This window comes from Tachysurus vachellii, chromosome 4 (genome assembly GCF_030014155.1).
Source record: "Tachysurus vachellii isolate PV-2020 chromosome 4, HZAU_Pvac_v1, whole genome shotgun sequence".
NCBI lineage: Eukaryota > Metazoa > Chordata > Actinopteri > Siluriformes > Bagridae > Tachysurus > Tachysurus vachellii.
The window spans coordinates 30,202,486-30,228,524 of record NC_083463.1 but is presented as its reverse complement, the minus strand read 5'-3'; the positions used below and the strand labels follow the sequence as shown (position 1 = coordinate 30,228,524).

Sequence of the window (26,039 nt, the reverse complement as noted above, 5' to 3'; positions counted from 1 at the left end):
TCAAATTTGAATTACAATGTAATAAAGAACGATGGCGGTAAAATGTCGCCCTCTACTGGAAAAATGTTTTTATAGTCTTTGGGCCGATTTAACGGTGGGCGTGGCGTTAAGTCCAAATATGGAAATGTAAGCGTTATAAATGGGCGTGTCTTTAAACACGTATTTTAATAATGTGTAGAATTCTAATTCGTATTTTACATACTTTATTGGTCAACTACCTGGCAGAAGCTAAATTCACGTGATTTCTGAGTGGATTTATTTCTTAAGTACACTATTTATAAACTATTTTGAACTCTGACCCCAGCTGTAAATCTCTAAAAGAACTTACCTAGAATGTCCAAGAAGCAGAAAATAATGCTAGAAACTGTACTTCTAGGTTTTATAAGTTGCACTGCGTTTTCTATCAGCTGTGTCTGTTCACATATTTAGAGAAATTATATTGTTTTTTGTCCTGTTTGTGTGATGACTGCTGAGGCACAAAGAAACAAAGGATCCGAAGAGCAAAAAGGGAACAAAAGGAAAGGAAGAAAAATGATTTGTTCATACATGAATCATCAATGATTCATTCCTTTATCTTGTAATGATTTCATGTCAGATCACACTGTGTGATTTCTGCTTAGGAAATAGATCAGTGGAGTGGTGACGGTGTCTGAAAGTGTCACAGAGAGCTTTAAACTACACTAAAGACACAGGGGCACTGACTAAGCTGCAAGCAGGCAATAAAAAACACAGAACCACAGGAATTGTTCGGTGATTGCTTATCACACTATAAAGCAACTTATAGCAATACAATAGTTTAGTAGCTCTACTAGTTTAACAACAAGCTCTACTTAAAAATAGTCTTCTATTTACCAGCTTCACTGTGACTTTAAATGTGAATGTGATTATACTAACTTAATAATTATTATATATATAACTAACTTAACAATTATATATATATATATATATATATATATATATATATATATATATATATATATATATATATATATATATATATGAATAATAATAACAACAATAATAATATTTGTTGATTCAGAATAACGAACTAAAACAATATATATTTGTTTAAACTAAACTAAACAGTATATATATTGTTTTAGGTAGTTATCCTGAATCAACAAATATTATTGTTGTTATTATTATTATTATTATTATTACTTTTATTACTATTATTATCATTTTTAATAGAATATAATTTAAAAACAATATAAGATTTTTTTTTAATATAATTATAATATTAAATATTAATATTTAAATATTAATTAATATTAATAATTTATATATATATATATAAAATTATAATTATATTATATTAGTATTATATTGTTTTGTATTCTATTTAAAAAATAAATAATAATAATAATAATAATAATAATAATAATAATAATAATAATAATAATAATAATAATAATAATTGAACAACAATATAATAATAATAAAATTCTCTAATATTTCTATTATTCAATTATAATAGTTTAATAATAATATACTAATAATAGAATGGAATATAATCAGAATATTGGTAAATAAACCGGCACGCGCGAATTACAGGTTTAGATGCCGCGAAAAAATAAAGTGATTTGCGTTTCTATAGTTACGCTTTCAACGCATTAGTGGGCTGAACATAAATAAATACTTCCGTATTATTATTGGGTGCCGTCATTATAATCGGCAAGATTTTTATCCAATGGTCCAAGAACGTTTCGATGACGTCATATAGAACGCACCAATGATTTCGATGGCTACAATTTGCAGCGTTTCTATTGGTCGAGTGTATCCTTGCCTTCTGTTTAAACATAACATCTAGCAGCTGACGGCTGTTTCGGTTGTCGGTTCTCTTAAAGTGACACGCTGTTTTACCGCTTTAAAAAGTACCTTTTTAACAGTTTTTTTTAGGTCAATAGATATTGTAAACATCTCAAAACTATCTGTGAGTGTAAAGGTGAAGTTTGTACCGTGGCTGATAAGAGTGCACATCTTGCTAGCTGGTTAGAGATTAGCCGCACACATGGCAAGGCACGTGACGCCCAGACACAAGGTAATATCAGCTCCACACTGTAATACTGAAACAAACAACAACAACAAAAAAAACTTATATTTATCATTGTTTTAGTAAGAAATCCAGAATAGTTAGGGTTAGTGCCAAAAGACTAAAGCGCTGCTGCATCGCTCTCGTTAGTCACTCTCGTCTCAGTCACCGTTGAATTGTGGGTTACGTAGGAAACCAAGTGATAATGTTAATATAAGTCACAAACCTGGTTGTGCTGTTGTAACTGCATCCTTATGCTTGTGTGTCACTGGCAGATGGTGTCCTCAGGCCGGTTGACGGGATCTGGCCGAGGACAAATGACCAGGAAAAAGTAAACATGCCACCTCTTGTATTCCCAGTATTCAGTGACGATATATATTTAAACACACACACACACACACACACATACACAACATGCCTTAAACAGAATTTCCTAACCTGTATTGCAGGGTTGTTGGAAGACCTTCTCTCGACCCTTCATATTCTCTGTACTCCACAGATTCAGAAGATCAGGTAATTTTATCATCATCAGTAAAGTAAAGTAACATCATAAACATGCAAATGAGCATTCCTTAATTATTCATTAATTTATACATGAAATATGCTGATTAGGTCACAACCATAAACAAAGGCCTGGATCGATGTGCGGCTTTGCTCGGTGATATACTTCAAGCGGAAAAATCAGGTACTCGTGATTGAGATGTGTGTTTGTTGCATGTCTTTGTTTGTATTTAACATGCGAATATTATCTACCCAGCAGACCCCAAGATGAAGTCACGGATCGTAAAGACGGCTCCTCCCAAAAAGAAAACCTCACTTGGCAAGAATGAAGCAGACAGAAAGAGGGTTGGAAAAAAAGCAAGCGCATCTATGCACCTAAACAAAAGACCAGGTGATGTTGCACACGCATCACTGTTTAAATAAATGATGATTATTTTTGTGGAATATCTAAATATTTAGACTTTAAATCAATCATTTGTTGTGTATCCTCTCTGTAGCTCCAGTGCAGAAGACCATATTGCCCTCGGAGGCTTACGCAGGTTTAAGACAACAACCACATGTTCATGGTGTGCAGAAGCCCCTTGCTGTCGATGTTGTCATCGGACCTGACGTAAAGCCAGGAGGGACACAAGTGGAGGGTGTTCAGTCACACAGCTTTCCTCTAGGCAGTCATACATCCACAGGTCAGCTCAGATTTTAATTTTTAATTAGATGTATTTTTTATAGTATTATTTATTGTATTATTATTATTTTTTTAATTATACTGCATGTGTACATGCATTTTCTGGGTTGGAAATAATTGTGAATAAATGACATGAGCGTCAAAAGAAACAATATTATTAAATTTGATTCAGCATAATCTCATAAATACATGATGGAGGTGCAGGTTGAATTAAAACAATGTACGTGCGCATTTTGTTTTGCAGGACCGCAGCCCTCCACTGTGTTTAACTGCCGTCTGACAACCTCCACCCCAGCGCTCAGTCCTCACAGACCCACATCAGCTCACAGTCAAGTGGTATGATTCTGCACACCGACATCCCAAAAGTCAAACGTGATTAATTAAATACCGAAAAACTCAGATGCTCAAGCAGTGCTGTCAGTTCTCGCTCTTCGTCTGTCAGTCAATGTCACTTCCTATTCTCTCTCTGCCTTTGTGTCCCATACATCTGTGTAGTCTCTCAAAGGAGCAGACGGAGAGACGCATCACGTCACTCAGCAGTTTGCTGCAGCCGTTGCGGCACCATCGACTCAACACGGAGCTATAAGCGCTACAGTTTCACCCACCCGGTACATAGCGTCTTTTTCTGTAGCTCCAGCCGTCCAGCTGCAGCCTGCGGTCTCCACGGTGGGGCAGTTTCAACCCTCCAGTCCTGTTATAAACGAATGTTCAGGTGGACAGGGCAGCGCCCTACAGTCAAACACTGCACCTCAGACCTGCCCTTCTCCTCCAGTGTCATCACAGCTCCCCACCCACATCCCGGTGCGTGACAGTTCACGGGATCACCAGGTTTCGTCTGGAGAGTATGCATCATCTTCATCAGAGGAGAGTGGAGACTGCATGAGTGAAGACGATGAGCTGGACAGAGTGGACACCATGCCGGTTAGAGACACAAGCTCTCAGACCAGCATAGACAAACATACTGGGACGCTGAAACACAAGTCAGGGAGCCCTGAAAAGACAGCCAGGAAGGTGATGACTGTCAAATACCTGCTAGGAGAGCTGAAGGCACTGGTAGCTAATCAGGGTGAGTGGTGTGAGAAACAGATCTAAATGTCTATCAAACTGTCTAATTCAGTGAATGTCTCACTGACTCACTGTCTAACTGACTGACTCTGTACTGAGTCTTTACCTCATTGACTCTGATTGTCCACTTCACTGTCTAAGTCACTGACCCCTACCTCAGTAACTATATCACTGAATCCCTACGTCACTAACCCACTGACTCACCTTTGCTGCCTCATGGACTCCATGCCTGAATGACTCACTGACTCGATGAGTAAATCTTTGACTGACCGACTTACCAACTGTTTTAGGGTACAGTATGAGGGACTGACGACTGAATGTTTTGTTGTAATGACTGACTGATTGACTCGTTCACTGACTGATTCATTTTTTCACTGAATCATTATATCACTCAGTGAACGAGTGATTCAATGACTCACTAACTGAAAACTTACAGATTCACCGCTTTGTTTTGTAGTGCTACAGTACATCTTTAATGATGCCTGAGTGCACTGTGGTTGTTCCTCTTCCCTGTAGACTGTGAGGCGGTTCGTCTTATCTCAGAGGTGGAGCAGAGCATCTCACTGCTCCCCACAATGGTGGGCAGCACCAACATTCAGGCTGAGCTCGCTCTCGCACTGCAGCCACTCAGAAGTGAGAATGTGCAGCTCCGCAGGTTAGCAGCACTCTCTCAGCACCGTGTAGTACAGGAATAAAGTTCTAACATAGGAGCATATGTTGGACTGTAAGCTACTTTTTCAATTCCTCAATGTGTGTGTTCTGTAGGCGTCTGAGAATACTGAATCAGCAGTTACAGGAACGGGAGAGAGCAGAAAGACAGGCCAGACCAGTGGATTGCAATCTAGAATGTAAGAACATCATCTGAAGCTTCACATCAGATTTCGTTGAGATGGATACGAAGCAAGGGCATTAAATCATTTGTAATATTTAGATCATTAGATTATTATAAGATTGTCATTTCAGAATTTACAAACTTGTGTTTGTGTGTGTTTCAGTGGTCTCACTGCAGTCACTAAACCTCACACTTCAGATGCAATTAAATGAGCGCCATAAAGAGCTGGAGAACCTTCAGCAGGAGAACCAGAAACTCCGTCAGGCTGTAGAGGACAAAGAGGGTGACCTGCAACAGACCAAAGAGCATTGCGAGGTTGAGACGAGTCGTATACGCATGGGTAAAAAAAAATACCCAGGGGGGGAGGGATGTTTTGAGATGATAATTTATTATTTTATTAATAAACTACATAAATGCAATTAATTAGTAGTAATTTAAAGTGCTCCAATGATATACACACATTTGTCTGTAACCAGTTGTTTTATATCATCAACTCCCTTGCCCACAGATTGTGTGTATATTTATTGCCAATGCTTGGAAAAAAATTGTGTCTATTTTGGTGTGCAATTTTTTTAATTATTCACATGATTTAGATGTGAGTGAGGCCTTAGCTGAAATGCGTAACTGCCAGGCTAAGCTGGAAGACTGCGAGAGGGAGAAGACTGCACTGACAAACAGCCTCCAGCAGAAGGAGGCAGAGATCACAAAACTACAGGAGATCATCAGGTAAGTCAAACTGTACACCTGTATAATTATACGAATAAAGACCTATACATTACTGCAAATATTAGTGTTTTTTTTTTTATTTTATTTTATTGGTTTATCAACAGAAATCTTCAGAAAAGCCCCACCCCATTCTACCTTGCTCAGACAGATGTTTCCAGCAGCTCAGCTCCTGCGGCTCAGCTCACTAAGAACGTTCTAGATCAGTATGAGACTCAGCACCGAGAACCTACTGTGGCCAGTCGAGTCACAGACTCCGTTAAGGCCTACCTTCAGACTCTGGAGGACTCGGGTCACAACTCACCACCTCACCCAGCTAAATCTGTACACCTTAAACTGTCTCATTCTTCACCTGGCCAGTGGAAACGTAGACAACAGAGCTCTCCTAAAAGCTCGGATGTACACTTGTCACTAAAGAGCACGACAGTTGGGAGTGAGAGTCAGGAAGTAGAACAGAGTGACGACACAGGATTTGTTCCTTTACGAGAGACGGCAAGCGTGCAGACTGCAGCAGCTCCCCAGAAACAGTCTTCAGTTCACGGCGGACTGAAGTACCTCGGTCTTGCTTTTAATAAACTTGGCATCTCGTCTGACCTCCCATCTCTGGATAATGATCACGGTGCAGATTTCCTCCCACATCCTGATGGTGTGACCTTGCAGCTGAAACAGCCCAGTGAGGCTGCTGTTAATCCTACAGAACAATCTGAATCCCAGCATGCACGGCGACGTCTGCGTATGGGTGAAACATCAGTATACACAGGACGGCCATCAGCATACGAGAACTCTTTTTCATCCTGCGATATAAAATCCTTAGCTTCAGACTGGAGCGTGAACTCCTGGTCTACATTCAACACGCGTGACGAGCAAGCGTTCCGCAACGGCTTAGCAGCTTTAGACGCCAGTATAGCCAGCCTGCAGAGGACTTTGAAAGCTGACCTTAAGAGATGATGTGTGTCTTAAAACTTCTACCGATGTAGTTTAACGCCTATGTTTTAATTATGTTAATAAACGATTTGATGATATTAAAATTCATTCATTCATTCATCTTCTACCGCTTATCCGAACTACCTCACGGGGAGCCTGTGCCTATCTCAGGCGTCATTGGGCATCAAGGCAGGATACACTCTGGACAGAGTGCCAACCCATCACAGGGCACACACACACTCTCATTCACTCACGCAATCACACACTACGGACAATTTTCCAGAGATGCCAATCAACCTACCATGCATGTCTTTGCACCGGGGGAGGAAACCGGAGTACCCAGAGGAAACCCCTGAGGCACGGGGAGAACATGCAAACTCCACACACACAAGGCGGAGGCGGGAATCGAACCCCGACCATGGAGGTGTGAGGTGAACGTGCTAACCACTAAGCCACCGTGCCCCCTCCCGATATTAAAGTTAATATTAAATATTTTATCCACATGTAATGTGCTCTGAGTTGATGATTCTGTTCAAATAAAAGGTGAACAATAATATGTATCTAAAACAGTCTAAATGTCAAGTTTATCTCATCGTAGATGTTGATGTTGTGATTCCATGATTGGGTTGGACTTGGTTTTCTACTAATGTTACATTTACAGATGTGTTTGTAAAGGTAAAAAAAAAAAAAATTAGTATTATTATTAGTAGTAATAGCTTGAGGACATTAAGCTCATTCTAATATTTGACTTAAAATCTGACATTTTCTTAAATGAGTAATTAGTTTCCTATCTATTATTTTGATAACAGGGTTGTACTTAATATTAAAGAAATTGTGTGTATATATATTGTTTAATTCTATATTATATTATACAAATATATTTTTAATTATATAAACTAACGTTGTTATTAAATGTTATGCTATAAAGTAGGTTACATTGAAATGGCGTTATATCCGTTGTCGCGGTTTGATGACGCAAGCGTTGCTCCAGTAACCACATATGCGTCTTGTATTTGCTGCGAACTCAAAGTTTAAAAAAAAAAACTCCTTTTAAATAATCTTGGGATTTAATTATGAGTTAATAGTAATGACTACACGTTTAAACTAGCTCCCTTTTGTTGTATTATTATTATGATTATTAATAATAGTTATTTTATAGCGAAAAACACCGTATTAGCAACGTGAGCTAACAAACATGGAGATGTCAGAAGAAGATGAGCTGAAAAGCCTCATGGCTAAAAACTCAGAAGAGGCTTTTATGGAAATCTTGTCAAAGCTGAAAGGTAAGAGAACGTTCTGGCATGACATATAAAGTATTATTTTTATTATTATTATTTTTTTTACACCTATGACACAAGAAGAAACTATATTTTCTTGCCTTCCACCCATTTGGACAGAGCTTTTAGGCAGGAAGTCCTTAGGAGACCAGAAAGATTTAGAAAAATGCAAACAAGACCTTTTCCACCACAGAGTACTTGACTACTGCTCTGCTGCTCTCAAATTCAACCCTGCCAAAATTCAAGGAAGTTATTCCTCCATGACTCAAATGGCAGACGTCCTCAGGTAGGTTGAGATTTCTTAGTTTGCTTTCTACAATATCTTCACAATAAGACGTGTGTTATAATCGCATCTTTCATCAGCACCTGTTGCGTAGGCATCGGCTCTGTGAGAGACGGAGACGTGTTTCGTCGTCAGTTTCTTCCAGGAGTAATTGACAACATCCTGTTCCTTATACACCGCATCATGAACAGAGCAATAAGGGTCAGTAACCTAGTTTACTGCTATGATTTAGATCGTTTACATCTAATCATGTATTCATTCATCTTGTGTTTTATCACTATATCTTTATCTGATATGATGTGTCTGTTTAGGAATGTTTTCTCTTTCAGTTGGCTTCATAGAGAACTAACTCATATTTATTAAATGGTTTATCCTGATCAGAATCTGGAGCCTATCCCGGGAACAATGGGTGTGAAACAGGGCTCGATATACAGTATATACACACTCACACACACACACACCATCCACACCACACTACACGCTTTCACACACTCATTCACACCGAAGGGGTAGTAAGTCTTGCCAATCCATATACTAATCATGTTTATGGGATGTGGAAGGAAACCAGAGAACCTGAATGTAGAGATCTCAGGCTCATCCATACAGTGACTCTCACAAAGTGTTTGTTTCCTCTCCAACAGGATAAAGGACAAACCGAGATGATCCGTCTCTTTCGGAACATCATTAATTCTCTCAGCTGGCTTATTAGAGCTCACCCTCATCTAATCCCTTGTGGTATGAGAGACGGTTTCAGAATTTCACAGCTATTGTGAGTTTACTTGATGATTGCAGTTGAGTGCCTGCTCTATTCTCTTCCCAGTTCTCAACTCCAGATATTACGAGAGCGTGCAGATGAGTGACGACGACGAGATCTCAGCGGGTATACTAACGATGTGGTACAATCTGTTCAGGACTAACAGGTGAAGAGATAAATGTTCAAATCTGATTGGTCAGATGATTTAGATTCATTTCTCTAACAGCAGTAATAACTGTGTCAGTAATAACTGGAATTCAATCACAGGTTTAATGTTATAGACTGTTGATGTCTAGTTGATGACGTGGTGTAGTCGTAACTTTACGTCTCACCTGCAGTGCAGCTGTATCTGAGATCACAACTACAGCGCTGTACACCATCCTGGACGACGTGGTGTATAAAATGTCAAGCAGCTCCAACCCTGTGATTGGCAGCGCTGCTGTAAAGATTTTGCTGTCGATTACAGAGCAGAAGAGTCACTCTGTTTCTCTGCAGCTTCACGAGCGCTACAAAGGTAAAGAGTCACCTTGTGTCATCACCTCGAATCACGACCAGGTTACAGATGTATACAGATGTTTGGAATGTTGTTCAGAGAAATAAAGATGATGTCCTGCAGGGTTGGAGGATATGGTGCAGAAGGACTGGCGAGGTAAAGGCTTCGATGCAACACTGATGCAACTCATCCACAGACTGCAATCTGAGGGTCCTGGAAAAGACACTCGGGTTTGTGTGAAATGTTTAAATTCGTTCTTAATTTCTGTAGTTCTAGGTGGATGTACTTCTTAAAGCTAGAAATAATTTATAAAAGTCCTTTTCAAAAAAAGAAAAAACTAATTCATTCATTTTCTACCGCTTATCTGAACTACCTCGGGTCACGGGGAGCCTGTGCCTACCTCAGGTGTCATCGGGCATCAAGGCAGGATACACCCTGGACGGAGTGCCAACCCATCGCAGGGCACACACACACACACTCTCATTCACTCACGCAATCACACACTACGGACAATTTTCCAGAGATGCCAATCAACCTACCATGCATGTCTTTGGACCGGGGGAGGAAACCAGAGTACCCGGAGGAAACCCCCGAGGCACGGGGAGAACATGCACACACACACAAGGTGGAGGCGGGAATCGAACCCCCAACCCTGGAGGTGTGAGGTGAACGTGCTAACCACTAAGCCACCGTGCCCCCCGAAAAAACTAATTAAAATGGAAATAAATAAACAAAACAAATGTAACAGGGACATACTGGTAAAAAAAAAAATAAAAAAAAAATCTTCCTCTCCTCTAACACACAGTACAGGAGTGTTGTGCATTATAATTGTTGTTGGAGCTATAACTAATTTTATTATTATTATTATTACTATTATTATTATTACTGTCATTATCAGGCTCAGTACTCATCTGCGGAGAGGGTTCGAGCTGCCTGTGTGATCCAGGCTGCATGGAGAGCTCATCAGACCCGATGCAGGCTGAAGAAACTCCCCAGAGCCGTGAGCGTGTTACAGAGAAGCTTCAGGTGACTTCTTTCAGTTTTTAAACAAAACTCAAATTTCAGAATTCGTGTGTTTCGAATTTTATAACAGTAATCACGTGTGTACGTTTGTGTGCAGAGAGAGGAGACGCCAGAAACAGGCAGAGACAGAGAAACGTCTTGCGGAGGAAGAACTGCGTCATCAAGTGCGTCTGCACAGACAGAGAGCGATTCGGCAGTTCCACCAGCGGCAGCTCCATCTAATGGAGATTCTGCCTGCAGGTAACACACACTGTCTACCTTTCCATGAGAAATCCTTTCCACAAACAGGCTTCTGTAATTTATATATATTTTTTCTTGTAGAGAAATTAGAGATGCCATTTTGGAGATACAAACATTTGCATTAAATAGAAGGTTTATTGGGGGGGCACGGTGGCTTAGTGGTTAGCATGTACGCCTCACACCTCCAGGGTTGGGGGTTCAATTCCCGCCTCCACCTTGTGTGTGTGGAGTTTGCATGTTCTCCCCGTGCCTCGGGGGTTTCCTCCAGGTACTCCGGTTTCCTCCCCCGGTCCAAAGACATGCATGGTAGGTTGATTGGCATCTCTGGAAAATTGTCCGTAGTGTGTGATTGCGTGAGTGAATGAGAGTGTGTGTGTGTGTGCCCTGCGATGGGTTGGCACTCCGTCCAGGGTGTATCCTGCCTTGATGCCCGATGACGCCTGAGATAGGCACAGGCTCCCCGTGACCCGAGGTAGTTCGGATAAGCGGTAGAAGATGAGTGAGTGAGAGTGAGAAGGTTTATTAACTGTAATAACCCTGAGACACATGTAAACATTGTCTCATGTGCTGCAGGTGACACAACAGCTTCATATCTGTGTATATGTGTCATGTAATTGTGTGTGTGTGCGTGTGTGTGTGTGCGCTGTAGAGCACCTGGCACGCTTCCTGGGCGAGCTGGAGAACAGAGCTGCTCTGCTGATCCAGAGAGTGTGGAGAGGACACAGAGAGAGACAGCAGTTTAAACAGAACAGATATCATCTCAGACAGCACAAAGCTGCAGTGACTCTGCAGAGAGCAGTGAGTGAGACACACACACACACACGGAATTTAAACCGTTCAATACACATATTAAACACAGTCTTATGCTGCATCCCAATTCACTTACTATTCATCCTGAACGACTGTGTCCCAAAACGTAGTATGTTGAAATGACTATTTTTGCGTGGACTATTTATTTATTTATTTTTTTCATTTTTTTAAATTATTATTTTTTTTTATTCAGCTGATCTTCTTCTTCTTCTTTCGGCTTTTCCCTTCAGGGGTCGCCACAGCGAACCATCTCTCTCCACCTATCCCTATCTTCTGCATCCTCAACACTTGCATCCACTAGCTTCATATCCTCATTAATTACATCCATATACCTCCTCTTTGGCCTCCTTCCTGGCAGCTCCATGTCCAACGTTCCCCTACCGATATACTCACTCTCCCTCCTCTGAACATGTCCAAACCATCTTAATGTGGCCTCCCTAACTTTGTCCCCCAAATGTTTTTAATTCAGCTGAAATTACCCACAAATCCTTGCAAAAAGGGGGCATATGGCACTGTTTGCTTTGCTAAATTCAACTTGCAAACGTGAAACATCTGTCCCACATCCTTTGTATTAACCGAGCAGTTGTGATCGCAATAATCTTCTCTTTCTTTTGTGTGTGTAACGTCGTGGCTCATCACAGACATGACAAGTATTGTAGGCGTGTAAAAAAATAAATAAATAAATAAAAAAGAACCCTAAACCCTTAAAAATGGAAATCTTTGGAATTTCACACCAAAAGGATGGAGCTGGATATGTTAGATTTGGGCAAACTAGAATTGTTGTAATTGTTATTGCATGACATAATATAAAGAAACGTATAAAGTTTTAAATCTGGCTTGTAACAATATACAAGATGAAATAAAATGAAAGAACGACTCGTTCTGCTCCTGCATTGCTCGTGTGTTTGTTTAGATTTTGGCTTTTCTAAAGCGACGACGCTCTCAGAGGAACTTGGTAGCACCGTGGAAAAGCCCTAAAGGCCTGACCGAGAGCAGGAGGGCAGAACTGAAGAGACAGATAGAACATCACGTGTTTCTTCACCCCGTGAGTCATCACACAAATATCACTCAACGTTTTGGTTGTGAAAATGGAGCTAATTGAATTGAAAGCTTTAATTCTTTAAATCTGATCACAGCTATATCCAGAACATAAATCTTACAATAAGACCCGCTATCAGAAATCACGTACAGTCTTTTCACGTGATCGGTGTAGCGGCTTCCTTTGTGCCGAACACGCTCCATAGTCACGGCCCTTGTTTGGTGCAGACACTACGAGTCCCTTGTGTTTTGCAGTCCTCTGTGGTGTCAGCAGAGGGTACTCTAGCGCTCCATGACAAAGCTCAGAGCATGCTGCAGCAGCACCTGATGACGAAAGCGTCGGACCGCGCTCAGGAGCAGCACCGCCAAGCTGTCATGGCTCAGATCAACACGGACATCGAGCTCCTGCTAAGTAAGACCGTGTTACTGTGACTCGTACTAATCTGAAAATCTAAATGTGACATCATTAAATTTTTCCAGTTAAAATATATCATTTTCATAATATTCCTACTAGGGGACACGGTGGCTTAGTGGTTAGCACGTTCGCCTCACACCTCCAGGGTTGGGGGTTCGATTCCCGCCTCCACCTTGTGTGTGTGGAGTTTGCATGTTCTCCCCGTGCCTCGGGCGTTTCCTCCGGGTACTCCGGTTTCCTCCCCCGGTCCAAAGACATGCATGGTAGGTTGATTGGCATCTCTGGAAAATTGTCAGTAGTGTGTGATTGCGTGAGTGAATGAGTGTGTGTGTGTGTGTGCCCTGTGATGGGTTGGCACTCCGTCCAGGGTGTATCCTGCCTTGATGCCCGATGACGCCTGAGATAGGCACAGGCTCCCCGTGACCCGAGGTAGTTCGGATAAGCGGTAAAAGATGAATGAATGAATGAATGAATATTCCTACTAGCATTTATATACTTGAGAAAACTGAATTTCTAGACCTGAGTCCATTCTATTCGCTTTTGCGTCAATTCTCGATCGTCTGTGAGAAAAAACAAAACCTGTGACGAAGACACCTTCGATCAAATAAACGCAGAATAAATCCAAGTGTGAATGCACAAGTGTTATTGTGGAATAAACGTTTTATATCATCATCAGCCTTGGTGACTTTTTTCTCTCTCTCTCTCTCTCTCTCTCTCTCTCTCTCTCTCTCCATCTCTCAGGTGTTCCAACATTGAAAGACATGCCTGAGGAAGACTCTTGCCTCTTCCTCAGCCGCTCAGCTCCAACGGCCACGCGTGCCCGACAAGCCCACAATACCCTGCTCCGGAGCGCACACCTGCCCTGGTGGAGGAAGCTCGGAGACGGGTTCTCCAGTCCAGAGTCACTTTCACACCAAGACTACGACGTGGACTTTGAGTCTTTGTATCTGGGTGGCAGGTGACAATTGTTTATCCATGAACTTCATCACAATCCTGATTCTGTGCCAGCTAAAGGAACATTATGACATACGTTCAAATACGCACGTTCAAATTTCTCGTGCCGATCTGTGAATTACAACAACAATGAATTCATTGGTCAGAATCTCATTGGTCAGAATAAATCTTTACAACAGCAGCGACTGTGCTACATTTCTATACTGTTTCTACTCTAAAGATAACAACTAATCCACAAGGACTTGTATGTATGGCTTGTATTTAATTCTAATATTAAATACTTTTTTGAAAAATCTGAACATGTGGCAGTTTTCAGTAAGGAGTCTCCAGTTTCAGTGCTTTGTCCGAGTCTTAGGTTTTCCGCCACGCGACTTTGAGTTGTGGTTTTATTTGTTTATTCATTTATTCATTCATTCATTCATTCATCTTCTACCGCTTATCCGAACCACCTCGGGTCACGGGGAGCCTGTGCCTATCTCAGGCATCATGGGGCATCAAGGCAGGATACACCCTGGACGGAGTGCCAACCCATCACAGGGCACACACACACACACTCTCATTCACTCACACAATCACACACTACGGACAATTTTCAAGAGATGCCAATCAACCTACCATGCATGTCTTTGGACCGGGGGAGGAAACCGGAGTACCCGGAGGAAACCCCCGAGGCACGGGGAGAACATGCAAACTCCACACACACAAGGTGGAGGATGGAATCGAACCCCCAACCCTGGAGGTGTGAGGCGAACGTGCTAACCACTAAGCCACCATGCCCCCTTATTTATTTATTTATTTATTTATTTATTTATTTATTTATTTTTCTAATGTCTAGAGTTGTCTAGAGAACTTGTTAAACAACATTAAATGTATCTATAAACAGATTGTTGTCATTGGTAGGATTTACATATGTATGTTTTTGTATTCAGCTTTTAACAATTTAACAGATTTTAGTAAAGTTAATGACTGTGTGTGTGTGTGTGGGTGTGGGTGTGTGTGTGTTTGAGTAGAGAGGATATCACATTCATTCCGCCCTGTTATTTCCACATCTCTCACTCCATCTCAGGTGTATAATTGAATCCTGGACCTTGGCTTCAAACCACTCAAAAGCTTAGGTGTGTGTGTGTGTGTGTGTGTGATGCCCACAGTGCTACAGGCACATGCCAAGGCCCCATTCACAGGGGGGCTGTCATTATTTCATTACACACATGTGAAAACAACAGAGTGGTCCACTCCACTCGCGTGATTAAAATAACATTTTCAAGAGAGGAAAAATATGATGGAGGTATAATTATCTCTTTGTGGACGTTTTACAGCAGCACATAAATAAGACCTGCTTTTTGGCAAAATGTGATTGCTGTGTGTATGTGTGTGAGTGAGTGAGTGGTGTGAAGGCTATGTCTTCTAAAGATCTGCCACACTATCAGAATGGGGATTAATATGATAACTACTTCTAACAGAAATTACAGCGAGCCATAATCGCTGGCTAGGTTTCATAGTATCATATACAAAGGCTTCACTTTTTTTTGTCCGAGTCTACGTTCCTTAATAATAGTTGTGATCTTTGCAGCATTTCCATACGAATAAACATTCTGCAGTTGCACACGACTCGTTCACAGTGCTTTTATTGTTCAGGAGTTACATACGTTAGCAAGCACCATGTCCAGTTAGAATAGAGGAAAAGGACATGTCAAGAACATCCTACAGAATTATGCGGCATTATGATATTACAGTGATAAGCCACAGACATCACAGGAAGCTTCCCCACACTTAAAAATGTATAATAAGTAAAATGTGCCGACGTTATACACACATCGTTAGAGATTATAGAAGCCAGGGTTGCCAGGTCCACATGTTGGGATTTGTATATAATTAATTAATAGATTTTTCTTTATGCAAAAGTTATTTTAGTATTTTGGATTGATTTTTATTGAGCCTTGGACTGCTTTTTGTATGCGTACCTGGCAACCCTAATTAACACTTCGGGCCTACAGATAAAGCAGAAATAAAAATATTTGTAGGGTTTTGAGTGTTGGTTCTGCGAATAGAAGTAAAACGGCAAATGGAATGGAATGGGGGCATAGAAGGCTTTATTATCGTCACATATACATTACAGCACAGTGGAATTCTTTTCTTCATATAGCCCAACTGAGGAGGTTGGGGTCAGAGTGCAGGGGCAGCTATGATACAGCGCCCCTGGAGCAGGGAGGGTTGAGGGCCTTGCTCAAGGGCCCAGCAGTGGCAGCTTGACTGTGCTGGGCCTTGAACCCCAATCCTCCGAGCAACAACCCAGAGCCTTAACCAGTTGAGCCACCACTGCCCCAAATGTAAGTCATATCAGCGTCGCCGTCTGTACAAGCATGAAGCGAGTGTAAACGTAAGCACTTGCAATATATAACGACACTCTTGCACTATTTATACAATAATCTCGGCCGTTTGACAGAAACAAAGTGTCATCGGAAACAGGAAACGGTCTCATTTGCCAGTTTATATTCATCATTCATTCATTCATCATCTACCGCTTATCCGAACTACCTCGGGTCACGGGGAGCCTGTGCCTGTCTCAGGCGTCATCGGGCATCCAGACAGGATACACCCTGGACGGAGTGCCAAGCCATCACAGGGCACACACACACACTCTCATTCACTCACGCAATCACACACTACGGACAATTTTTCCAGAGATGCCAATCAACCTACCATGCATGTCTTTGGACCGGGGGAGGAAACCGGAGTACCCGGAGGAAACCCCCGAGACACGGGGAGAACATGCAAACTCCACACACACAAGGTGGAGGCGGGAATCGAACCCCCAACCCTGGAGGTGTGAGGTGAACGTGCTAACCACTAAGCCACCGTGCCCCCCTGTCAGTTTATATGTTATATGAAAATGTATGAATGTGTTAGTTAAGATTATGGAGAAATGTTTGGGTTAGTTTTTGAACCTTATGAGGTTTTATCACTTGGATTTATCATGAGGTTAGATGAAGACACAGAAGCATTTTTACTGAAACCAGAATTAAGAAATGACATTCTGTGATTCCTGATCAGTCATAAACGACACACTACACCCTTGCATTTGCATACTGAAATCTGATTGGCTCTTAAATTTTATGATGTAACTCTATTTCTAGTCTGGTTTGCAGCTAAAATTAAGTTTTGTGTGGAAATGAGGTTAAAAAAAAAAAGTCGAATTGTGTGGGTTTTTTTTTTTTGTCAGGTTGGTGTTTTGCGTCTGCATTTTGCCCTCTTCTTTCCTGTTTCTTAAAAGAATGTTTAAAGTCTGCAGACGTCATAGTTAATGGTTATCGGTGTAAAGATGAAATCGCCGAGCTGCAAGAAATGATGAGCATGTGTACAGAAAATAATGAAATTGTATTCTTCAGATACACAAACAATATTTTGGCATTAAGGAACTCCATAGAGAGATGAGAGGTTATGTGAGCAGTTGCATGACTTCCCTTAAGCCGGGTTAAAAGGAGTGGGTGGAGCCTGCTGACCAGCTAGCCCCTCCCACTCGGTTATGGCTGGCTTGCTCCGAGACATCTGCACTTGTGGGACCTTGGCCTTGAAGGAGCGAGCATGGTGAAGCGGAGGCGGATCCTGCATCAGGTCGATCCTCCTGACACTGGGTGGAGCTCACAGCACCTCCTGCAGGAGTGGAGGACACACCACAGCCGCTCACTGTCCACAGGCAGGGGTACTGACTGAGAGAGAGAGGAGGGGGTGGGGTAGTTGGGGCAAATTGATTTCACAGAAAACACCTGCAGTGACACACGTAAAGACGGTAAAATAATGAGTCGCACAGAGAGCACTGAATGAGCTGCGTAATGTTGTAATGTTGTATCTCAGGGTCAGAGGTCACTGTGTGAGTGCAGCGTCGGTTCTGACCTGCTGACTCCAGGTGAGTTCGTACCAGACGGCACTGACAGCATCGCTGCAGGACCAGGAGGAGAAACACCTGTCCAGGTCTCGTGGCCTGAGAACACCTGCAGAGCACCTGGACTCAGACCCTCAGACAGAGAGACTACGGAAAGAACCGGAACATTAAATAACATGGAGAAAGAGGAGGAGGAGGAGGAGGAGGAAGGGTTGTGCGTTCAACATTGAGGAACACGGGGGGGGGTTTAATGAGTGAAGGACAATAATGATGGTGTGAAAAAGGAAATCAAGCAAGCAAGCAAGCAATTAATTAAATAAAACTACTAAAAAATGAAGGAAAGAAAGAAACAAAGAAAGAAAATGAAAAGATGGTGAACAAAAACAAACAGGAAAAATAAATTAAAGAAAGCAGATAGAGAGAAAAGGAAGGAATATAGAGATGGTGAACAAAGAAAAGGTAAAGAGGAAAGGTAGCAAATAAAAAAAAGGTGGATTAAGAAAATTAAAAAAGAAAAAGAAAGAAAAAGAAAAAGAAAGCAAAGAAGGAAGAGAAATTCCATTTTTAAACACTGTTTAAACTCCGTCCCTGCGTCATCGTGAACCTCTGGTGTGTTTACCTGAATTGTGTCCACGGTGGTGATGATGGTGATGGTGGTGCAGATATGGCGGTGGGTACGGAGTGGCTCGATGGCCCTGCAGACTGGAGTAGTGTTTATAGCCGTGGTGAGGAGTCAGAGGTAAACCGCCTGCATAGGGGAAGTTACTGCTGCCAGAGGAACAAAAGGAGTCCGGGTTCGAAATATACCAACCACCTAGAAACCCACAGGTAGAAAAAGTCAGTCAAGCCTCGTGGACTAATCCAGGACTGAACATTAGAGGAATTAGAGAAAAACTCCAACACGTACAGTGTGGTATGCCCACATGCTGGTTCTCAGGAGGAGGTTCCAGAAAGTTCTTGGGGTGGCTTCTGCAGATTGAGCAGACAACAAACATGAGGAACTAATTTGTTTCGCAGAACATTACATGAACTTATAAACAGACCAAACATACAACGTGCAATTCTTTGAAAAATGAAATCGAAAAATCTGCTAAAAGTAAAGAACGTTTTCATGATCGTACCATCTGTCTTTGCTGGGAGATGACGATCAGAGAGTTAGCGCACGGCTAATCAGCGCCGGGGCCTTCTGATGATCAGCGGTGTGTAACAACTCACACATTCTTCATCATACATGCTCCAAATGTCTCACCCTCACTTCACACTGCCTCTCCAACAAGCTCCTTACTCATAGCCTCACTCCATTCCCAGCGTAAACGATTAATAATTACTCGCTAATCACTGCTGATTTCGCACAGTTATGCTAGCTTGACTAGTGCTAATGCCTGCTATGATACGATTGCCACACATTGGTGCAGTGATTGAGAAATCAAATACAGTTGAATAAAATTGGTGATTAAAAATTACCTTTCCTTAGCATCCAGGAAGGCCTTTGCGAAGGGATTATATTTTATCTTCAGAGCGGTTATCTGTAATAAACAGGGTAAAAACGTTTCATATAAATATTCTTCAGAAAAATAGATCCGTAGAAACTATTAAGTTTCTAATTAAATTGTTAAAATAAAATTCTATCATTATACAAATTGTATAAAATTGATGGATATAAATAAACGCAACGAGAAAATTTAGGAAGCAAACGTTTGCACACATACTGTAGTTAGTTAACATTAGATACAGGTAAGTGCAAAAGTTTGTACACCCTACAAATTAGGTCCACATTTCTCATCCTGGAGTCTTAGAGGTTTATAGCAAAATGCCTTTTTTTTTTTTTGCCTCGAGTCATATAGTCATGAGTCATTTGTCTTGTCATTGTTGGAAAATGTAAAAAAAAAATAATAATAAAATAATAATAAAAATTTAATAAACTATGAGGGGGTGCAGACTTTTGTACTGATAGATAGATAGATAGATAGATAGATAGATAGATAGATAGATAGATAGATAGATAGATAGATAGATAGATAGATAGATAGACTGACTTCCTCATTCTGGTAGGCTGTTACAGCGATGAACTGGGTGTCAGTGAAGGAGATGTTGGTCACCATCCTGTGGCTTCCTCCTACACGGACAATGTGGATCTGTGGCTTGTATTTATGGAGCGAGTTTAGCATGATCTATACCACAGATAGAGAGAAAGAGAGAGAGAGAGAGAGAGAGAGAGAGAGAGAGACAGAGAGAGAGAGTGATTAATGAGATAATTGGACAATTAAGTATGGAGTAAAACAATTGGGTGTGCTGTTATAGGAATATAATCGTTGATGGGGAGGTGTGATGCAGCCTGACTTAATGCAGGTTTCTGTTACCGCTCTGAAGTTCATTATATCCCTACATCAGCACATCCCGAAAAAATCTTTTTTGATGTTAATAAGGGAAACAAGCTCCTTGTTCTTGAGAAACGGCGTTAAAAAAATGCACTGACACTAAAAACGGCTTCCATAAAAGGTTTAAAATAAAAACATCTCCTTACTGAAAACATCATCATTTTGTTGAGGTTTCTAGCCCTTCCTTAATATTAACCTGTGAATTGTCTTCTTGTTGTTAAAAAGAAATCAACATCAGAATCGAGATTTCATTACTACGTCTACTGTGTGTATGTATTGTTTGTACTTTCTGGTACCTTGTGATGAACCATAGGGCACACAATGCATAACATTTTCCAGCATATGTCCATAAAATAATCCAACGACAAGGCAGACAAACTGTTTTTTCATTATAATTGACAGTTTTACTTCACCTTTCACATGAGGGCCAGGTTCTCATCAGTGCTGCTGCAGGGCAGCGAAAAGGCTTTGTGTGCTTTTCTCTCTCCACTACACCTGATGATGAGAGGTTTTTTCCTCTTTTTTTTTGCCTCACATCTAAGGACTGATGGCTAAATTTATTTTGCATAGAAAAAACACACGTAATTACCATAATGTACAACTAACCACAGCAATTATTTCATTTAGAGCCGGTTCTCTCTCTCGGCTGCCTCTCTGCTGCCAACACTGCATTTAAAAATGCTGGAGAAAGGGAGTGGAGCGGAGGAGAGGAGACGAGAGGAGAATGGGGTGGTGATGATGGTGGTGGTGGTGGTGGCATTGGGAGGAGGTGGTGGTCTGGTGGTGGGGAGTTCATGTTAATACCACTGATAATTTTGCAGAGGAGTCATACTCGAATGGAGCGTGCTGGAGCACCTCGAATGAAAGCCCTCCGATGACTGGCTGAAGTAGAGCGTGCTCCGTCTGAACCACAGGAAGTGCATTAAACGGGAAAAGTGGCAATTAAGAGCTGTTTATTCCTGTTTACATGCAGTCCCTGCTGAACAAAGGGGCTCCATAGGTGAAGTGGACGCTGAGGAGAGCACTAATTGTATAAATGCACACTTGATATTTCCCCGCAGCGGCAGACGGGATGATTAGAGGCAGCTCAAGGCTCCTAAAAGCTCCCGAGCTCCTGCATGGACATAAGAGCATCCTGATGGCTGAGAGTCTGGCTAAGATTACAGAGCGAGGCAGACAAACATGAAATCAGGTATCTGTGCAAAGTGTGTCTTCTTGGAAAGGCTTGATGTCAACGTTTGATTCTCAAGGCATGACATGTCTGCATTATAGTCTAGATTCTATATTTCTTGTGGTTTAAAAAAGGATTTTGCATAAACAATGACGTATCACTGATCATGCATCAGCACACCTTGAAAAATATCTCACACGACTGAAATTCAAAGGGGGACATTTTCTCATGTTCGGCTCACGTGAAAAATGTGTGAACAAATGTCGAAAAATAAAACCATATGATTCATTCACATATAAAACTGAATTAATAATGTGGGGGTAAAAAACTACATGGACTTTTTGTGATAAATAAATGTGAAAATAACAAACAAACAAACAAACAAACAAACAAACAATTAATTATTTGCTCAAATAAAACTACATGACCTACATGGGAAAATGCATATGTGAAGGTAAATTAATAATTTGCAAATAAACATTATACTCAGGTCCCACATGTGAAAGCTTAAAATGAATTAATAGTAGAAAAAAAATTAATTAACAGTGGAAAAAAATGCATTTAAAAATAGATTCTATGTTGAAGAGTTAACGATTGTTTTCCTCTGTATGTGAAAAATGAACAAAAAAGTGACTAAGAAATTTCCATTTGAAGTTGATTGTTCTATAAAGGACTATGCTTTTAGATAAACCTAAGTTTGGACTGTCATAGAACTGGACACACCAAAGGTAATGTGTAGTTACAGCACCTGTCCACCTCCGTTGAGTTTGTTGGTCAGTTTGACTTTACTGAAGGACACCGGAGCCTTCATCCAGTGTGCACCAAAGTTTGGAGAGTCGGGGTGGATGTACACACAGCTGTGACTGTGGGGTTCGGGTTTGCCAGCAGGCACCCACTCTCCATTCACATACTTCCAGCGGTGACCATCAGCTGGGCTGAAGTCTAGGAGGAAGGAGTACATGGCGTTGGGGTCCAGTCCAGACACGCTCACCTTCAGTACCGGGAACATCCTCCTGGGGAAAGTGGAGAAGTTATTGTGTGTGTGTGTGTGTGTGTGTGTGTGTGTGTGTGTGTGTGTGTGTGTGTGTGTGTGTGTGTGTGTGTGTGAGCGATTGTGCGTGTGTGGGACAAATCAGCAGCAAAATTATTCCTGCTGTCAGACAACAAACAGAAACATACACACTTGCCAAAAAAACAAACAAACAAACAAAAAAAAAGCACAAAACATTATCTCATCTATTCATCCACAGATTGGCAATCACAGTAATATGCATAAACTTCATGAGAGCTTTGCAAACTGGTCATTTTGCCCACTTTTTTTCTTTTTTGCATGATTGTTTTTTGGGTTTTTTTTTTTTTTGGACAAAAATGCCTTTAAGTGGGGCTATTGGGAAACATGTAAATGGAAAGACACCCACCTGCAGTGGTGACCTGTAACTACAGAGTGAGATGGTCAAGACACCCTTCAGCTCCACAATACAACAACAAACCCATCCAAATAAATTAAACTGCCCGTTCCAATAAAGCAGGCCAATAACTGCAATAACAAATAGCTTAATTGATTTAGATCCAGACAGAGAGAGAAAGAAAGAGAGAGAGAGAGAAAGAGAGAGAGAGAGAGAGAGAGAGAGAGAGAGAGAGAGAGAGAGAGAGAGAGAGAATAAAGTGTTTAATATTTCTAAACACAAAGCTTTTGAAAAATCTTTTTTAAATGTTTACAAAAAAAATTATAATCTTATATGAAATAGTGCGTTCATTTTTAGTTTTGAGGGTGGATTAAAGCTTGTAGTTTAGTTCTTCAAATTCTCACAAATTCTCTTATAACCATGGGCATAACTATTTATCATTATTTATTAATCTATTTATTTTATGTTTAAAAAGCGTCAAACAAAATCGCATCAGATATAAATGCAATAAAGAAACGAAAGATTATTATTATTATTATTATTATTATTATTATTATTATTATTATTATTATCATTTGCTCTCTATAATTAAATAAATATCTATAGTCTTGCTAAAACAATGCTCGTATAATCCTAAGTTATCTGGAAATTTATATAAAAAAGCGATTTATTTAGTTTTTTTTCTGTTTGTTTGTTTGATTGTTTGTTTGATTGTTTTGCTTAAAGATGCGCATTGTTTTAGAATATTCCATTTAATAATCCATACAAATCATTTTTATTAAACCTCAGACTTGCTCATTGTGGATAAATACATACACATTTAATCTTGAATTTTGTATTCTATTGATCTGTATATCGTTCTTTATAATAACATTTTGTTCTATGTTTATGTTCTGTAAAGCTGCTTTGAGTCAATGTCAACTGTAAACAAATAAATAAAAACAAATTTACTTTACAAATAAACTCGAATTGAATTGAATTGAAACCATTTTTATCACCATGTGCATTCGTTTTTAGGATTTGATATGAAAAAACATCTATAAAAAAACATGGAACACGTGGTGAAATGGACAATAAGAATGCTCTTTTTGGGTTTTTTTTAAATTAGAATTATTTTCTCCACATGTTTCTGGTGAGTCGATAAACGCACCTGCCGTTCTTGGTGACGATCATCTCGTTGGTGACTTCGCGGAACTTGCGCCACAGCTCGGCGTCCTCCAGACTCACGCGTAGCTGCTTCTCCGTCGGGTCTCCTTTCTCTCGGCCCGCGCGCAGCTCGCTCTCCACCGCGCGCAGTAGCCGGTTCACGCAGCACGCACCACCGCCTGCGCCTCCTCCTGCGCCGCTGCTCCCTGCGTCGCCTTCTGCCTTCATCGGCTCACGAGACTCCCAGCTGTAAGGAAAAAGTCTTCAGCTTGCGGAGAATGTCTGGGGAGGAAAGAAAAAGTCGGCAAATCAGAAGTAAGTAATAATGAATAGGTTGCATGCAAACTTTTCCTGTGTGTTGATGAGCAATTCTGTGTATTAACCTTGGTTAATGCGCTCTGAGCCCACCTATATCCTCAGGACAGCGCGCGCGTTAAGAACCCCGCAGTCACGTGGTTCTGTACCAATTAAACGACTCCTTAACTTCAAGATTCAGACTTTTACTTTCATCCTTTGCGGTTCCAATTTCAGCCATATATAAGTCGAAAACATTTCAAACAAATAAACATTTAAACCAGCGACTAAATGCGCACCGTTATTAGTCTCATGGACACGTAGGATGTGAATGATTTAGTTTTAACACCATGTCAATTTGTTTAAACATTGCATGGACGTGTGAAAATATTTTTAGAGATCTCGTTTAATCAAAACCTCCTCCATGGATTCCAGATTCCATTTAGTCATTATTTCGTTGTAATTAATTCATCAGCAGACATCATGCATTGTGTTACAGATAAACAAAACAAGCAGATAAAACAAGGAGAGTGTGTTGCACGTTTGAACACTTATTTATTTCTTTTCGTTTTTCTTTCGTATGGAGATGTTTGTATCCATATTCATAGACGTGGGAAACTTTAATTACAGAAAAATGTAGAAGAAAATATTACTTTGAATAATATTAATATTAAAGTGATCATCCAGCCTACATCATTTAAACATAATTTCAAAATAGAGAATTTTATTATGACAGAATTTGTAGTCAGGGATACCTTAAAATCTTAGAACAAAATGGGACTAAACTGTACTTGTCTTTCTACCTTTTCTCTTAAAGGGTGAGACCTTTTAATTTAAACAATTACACTTTCCTAGTAAAAGGTAGATGTGGATTAAGGTAAATGGCACCACTATAAAAATATTCAAATGGTACAAAAAAGGTACGAGGAAAGATACAGCAACCTTTAATCTGTACAAATATATAATACACGACAAAGACAAAAACACTGATAATTAAGCATTTAAATGAGAGACCAACTGGGATCGGTTCATATTTTATGTTTTGTTTTGTATTGTTTTGTTTTTTTTAAAGGATGATTAAATCTTTACAATATAGAAATCTAAATGATCGTATGGAAAGCTTTAAGCTCGAGGCTATTATTACAAGATAAAGAATAAATAAGGCACAGATCAGCACAAAATCTTGCACGAAAGGGAAGCTTGTATGTTAAAATTAGAAACATTCAAATATTACAATAAAATTTTATCGCCCTTAAAAGTTCATGAAGCATCCCGTTTATCAGGTTGTAAATGTTCTGTGTTGTTATTGTGTTGATGATGATGATGATGATGAGGGTAAGTTCTGGATAATGGATTAATTATATGCTGTCAGGCGTTAAGATGCCCAAAGCGACTCTCTAAGTTGCGCGCACGTTGCCGGTGTTAAAGCCGGCATTAAGTCACAGCAGTAATCGCAGCCACGCTGTCAGAGGTGTGCGGGTTTTGTCCGCATCATCACCGCACCGGTTTTCATCCTTATACTGAGAGAAAGAAAAGCAGACTGGATGTTCTGGGAGGAGGCGATGCGGAAACCTGATCCCGCAGCTGCCGCGCAGAGATTTAGAGGATTTAACGACATCACGCACGCAAAAGGTCTCATTAAACGGAGCCTCCTGCGCGCTGCAGAAATGGAGAGGAAAACACCATGAACACAGGGATGATCACGAAGCCCTAATTTA

The 26,039-nt window shown here is 40.6% G+C and overlaps 3 protein-coding genes across 6 annotated transcripts; 2 read left to right on the top strand and 1 right to left on the bottom strand.

Annotated features, from left to right (window-relative positions):
- The first annotated feature begins 1,812 nt into the window (after positions 1–1,812).
- ccdc14 (coiled-coil domain containing 14) lies at positions 1,813–7,016 on the top strand. Of its 2 annotated transcripts, none has more exons than XM_060868823.1 (13): positions 1,813–2,041; positions 2,308–2,363; positions 2,482–2,545; positions 2,645–2,717; positions 2,790–2,924; positions 3,031–3,216; positions 3,460–3,551; positions 3,711–4,281; positions 4,797–4,935; positions 5,046–5,128; positions 5,276–5,452; positions 5,706–5,838; positions 5,943–7,016. In XM_060868823.1, the coding sequence occupies exons 1-13, from the start codon at positions 2,012–2,014 to the stop codon at positions 6,781–6,783; spliced, it is 2,580 nt and encodes an 859-aa protein (XP_060724806.1). In that variant the 5' UTR covers positions 1,813–2,011; the 3' UTR covers positions 6,784–7,016. The 2 variants fall into 2 exon arrangements, with proteins under 2 accessions (XP_060724806.1, XP_060724807.1); XM_060868824.1 differs by having other exon boundaries at positions 2,793–2,924; positions 5,943–7,015.
- A 729-nt stretch (positions 7,017–7,745) lies between these two features.
- LOC132844926 (IQ calmodulin-binding motif-containing protein 1-like) lies at positions 7,746–14,341 on the top strand. Of its 3 annotated transcripts, none has more exons than XM_060868828.1 (13): positions 7,746–8,042; positions 8,157–8,322; positions 8,400–8,520; positions 8,961–9,054; positions 9,140–9,239; positions 9,412–9,587; positions 9,690–9,796; positions 10,465–10,592; positions 10,687–10,829; positions 11,479–11,627; positions 12,553–12,684; positions 12,933–13,089; positions 13,834–14,341. In XM_060868828.1, exons 1-13 carry the CDS (start codon positions 7,955–7,957, stop codon positions 14,052–14,054), a joined length of 1,782 nt encoding a protein of 593 aa, XP_060724811.1. In that variant the 5' UTR covers positions 7,746–7,954; the 3' UTR covers positions 14,055–14,341. The 3 variants fall into 3 exon arrangements, with proteins under 3 accessions (XP_060724811.1, XP_060724812.1, XP_060724813.1); XM_060868829.1 differs by lacking the exon at positions 13,834–14,341 and adding an exon at positions 13,192–13,318; XM_060868830.1 differs by lacking the exons at positions 12,553–12,684; positions 12,933–13,089; positions 13,834–14,341 and adding an exon at positions 11,870–12,538.
- A 1,310-nt stretch (positions 14,342–15,651) lies between these two features.
- tbx19 (T-box transcription factor 19) lies at positions 15,652–26,011 on the bottom strand. The gene is made up of 8 exons (XM_060868834.1): positions 24,032–26,011; positions 22,224–22,488; positions 19,963–20,097; positions 19,391–19,452; positions 18,834–18,895; positions 18,546–18,740; positions 17,938–18,073; positions 15,652–17,753 (listed from the first exon to the last, which is right to left on the bottom strand). Exons 1-8 carry the CDS (start codon positions 24,253–24,255, stop codon positions 17,519–17,521), a joined length of 1,314 nt encoding a protein of 437 aa, XP_060724817.1. The 5' UTR covers positions 24,256–26,011; the 3' UTR covers positions 15,652–17,518.
- Positions 26,012–26,039: the final 28 nt, after the last annotated feature.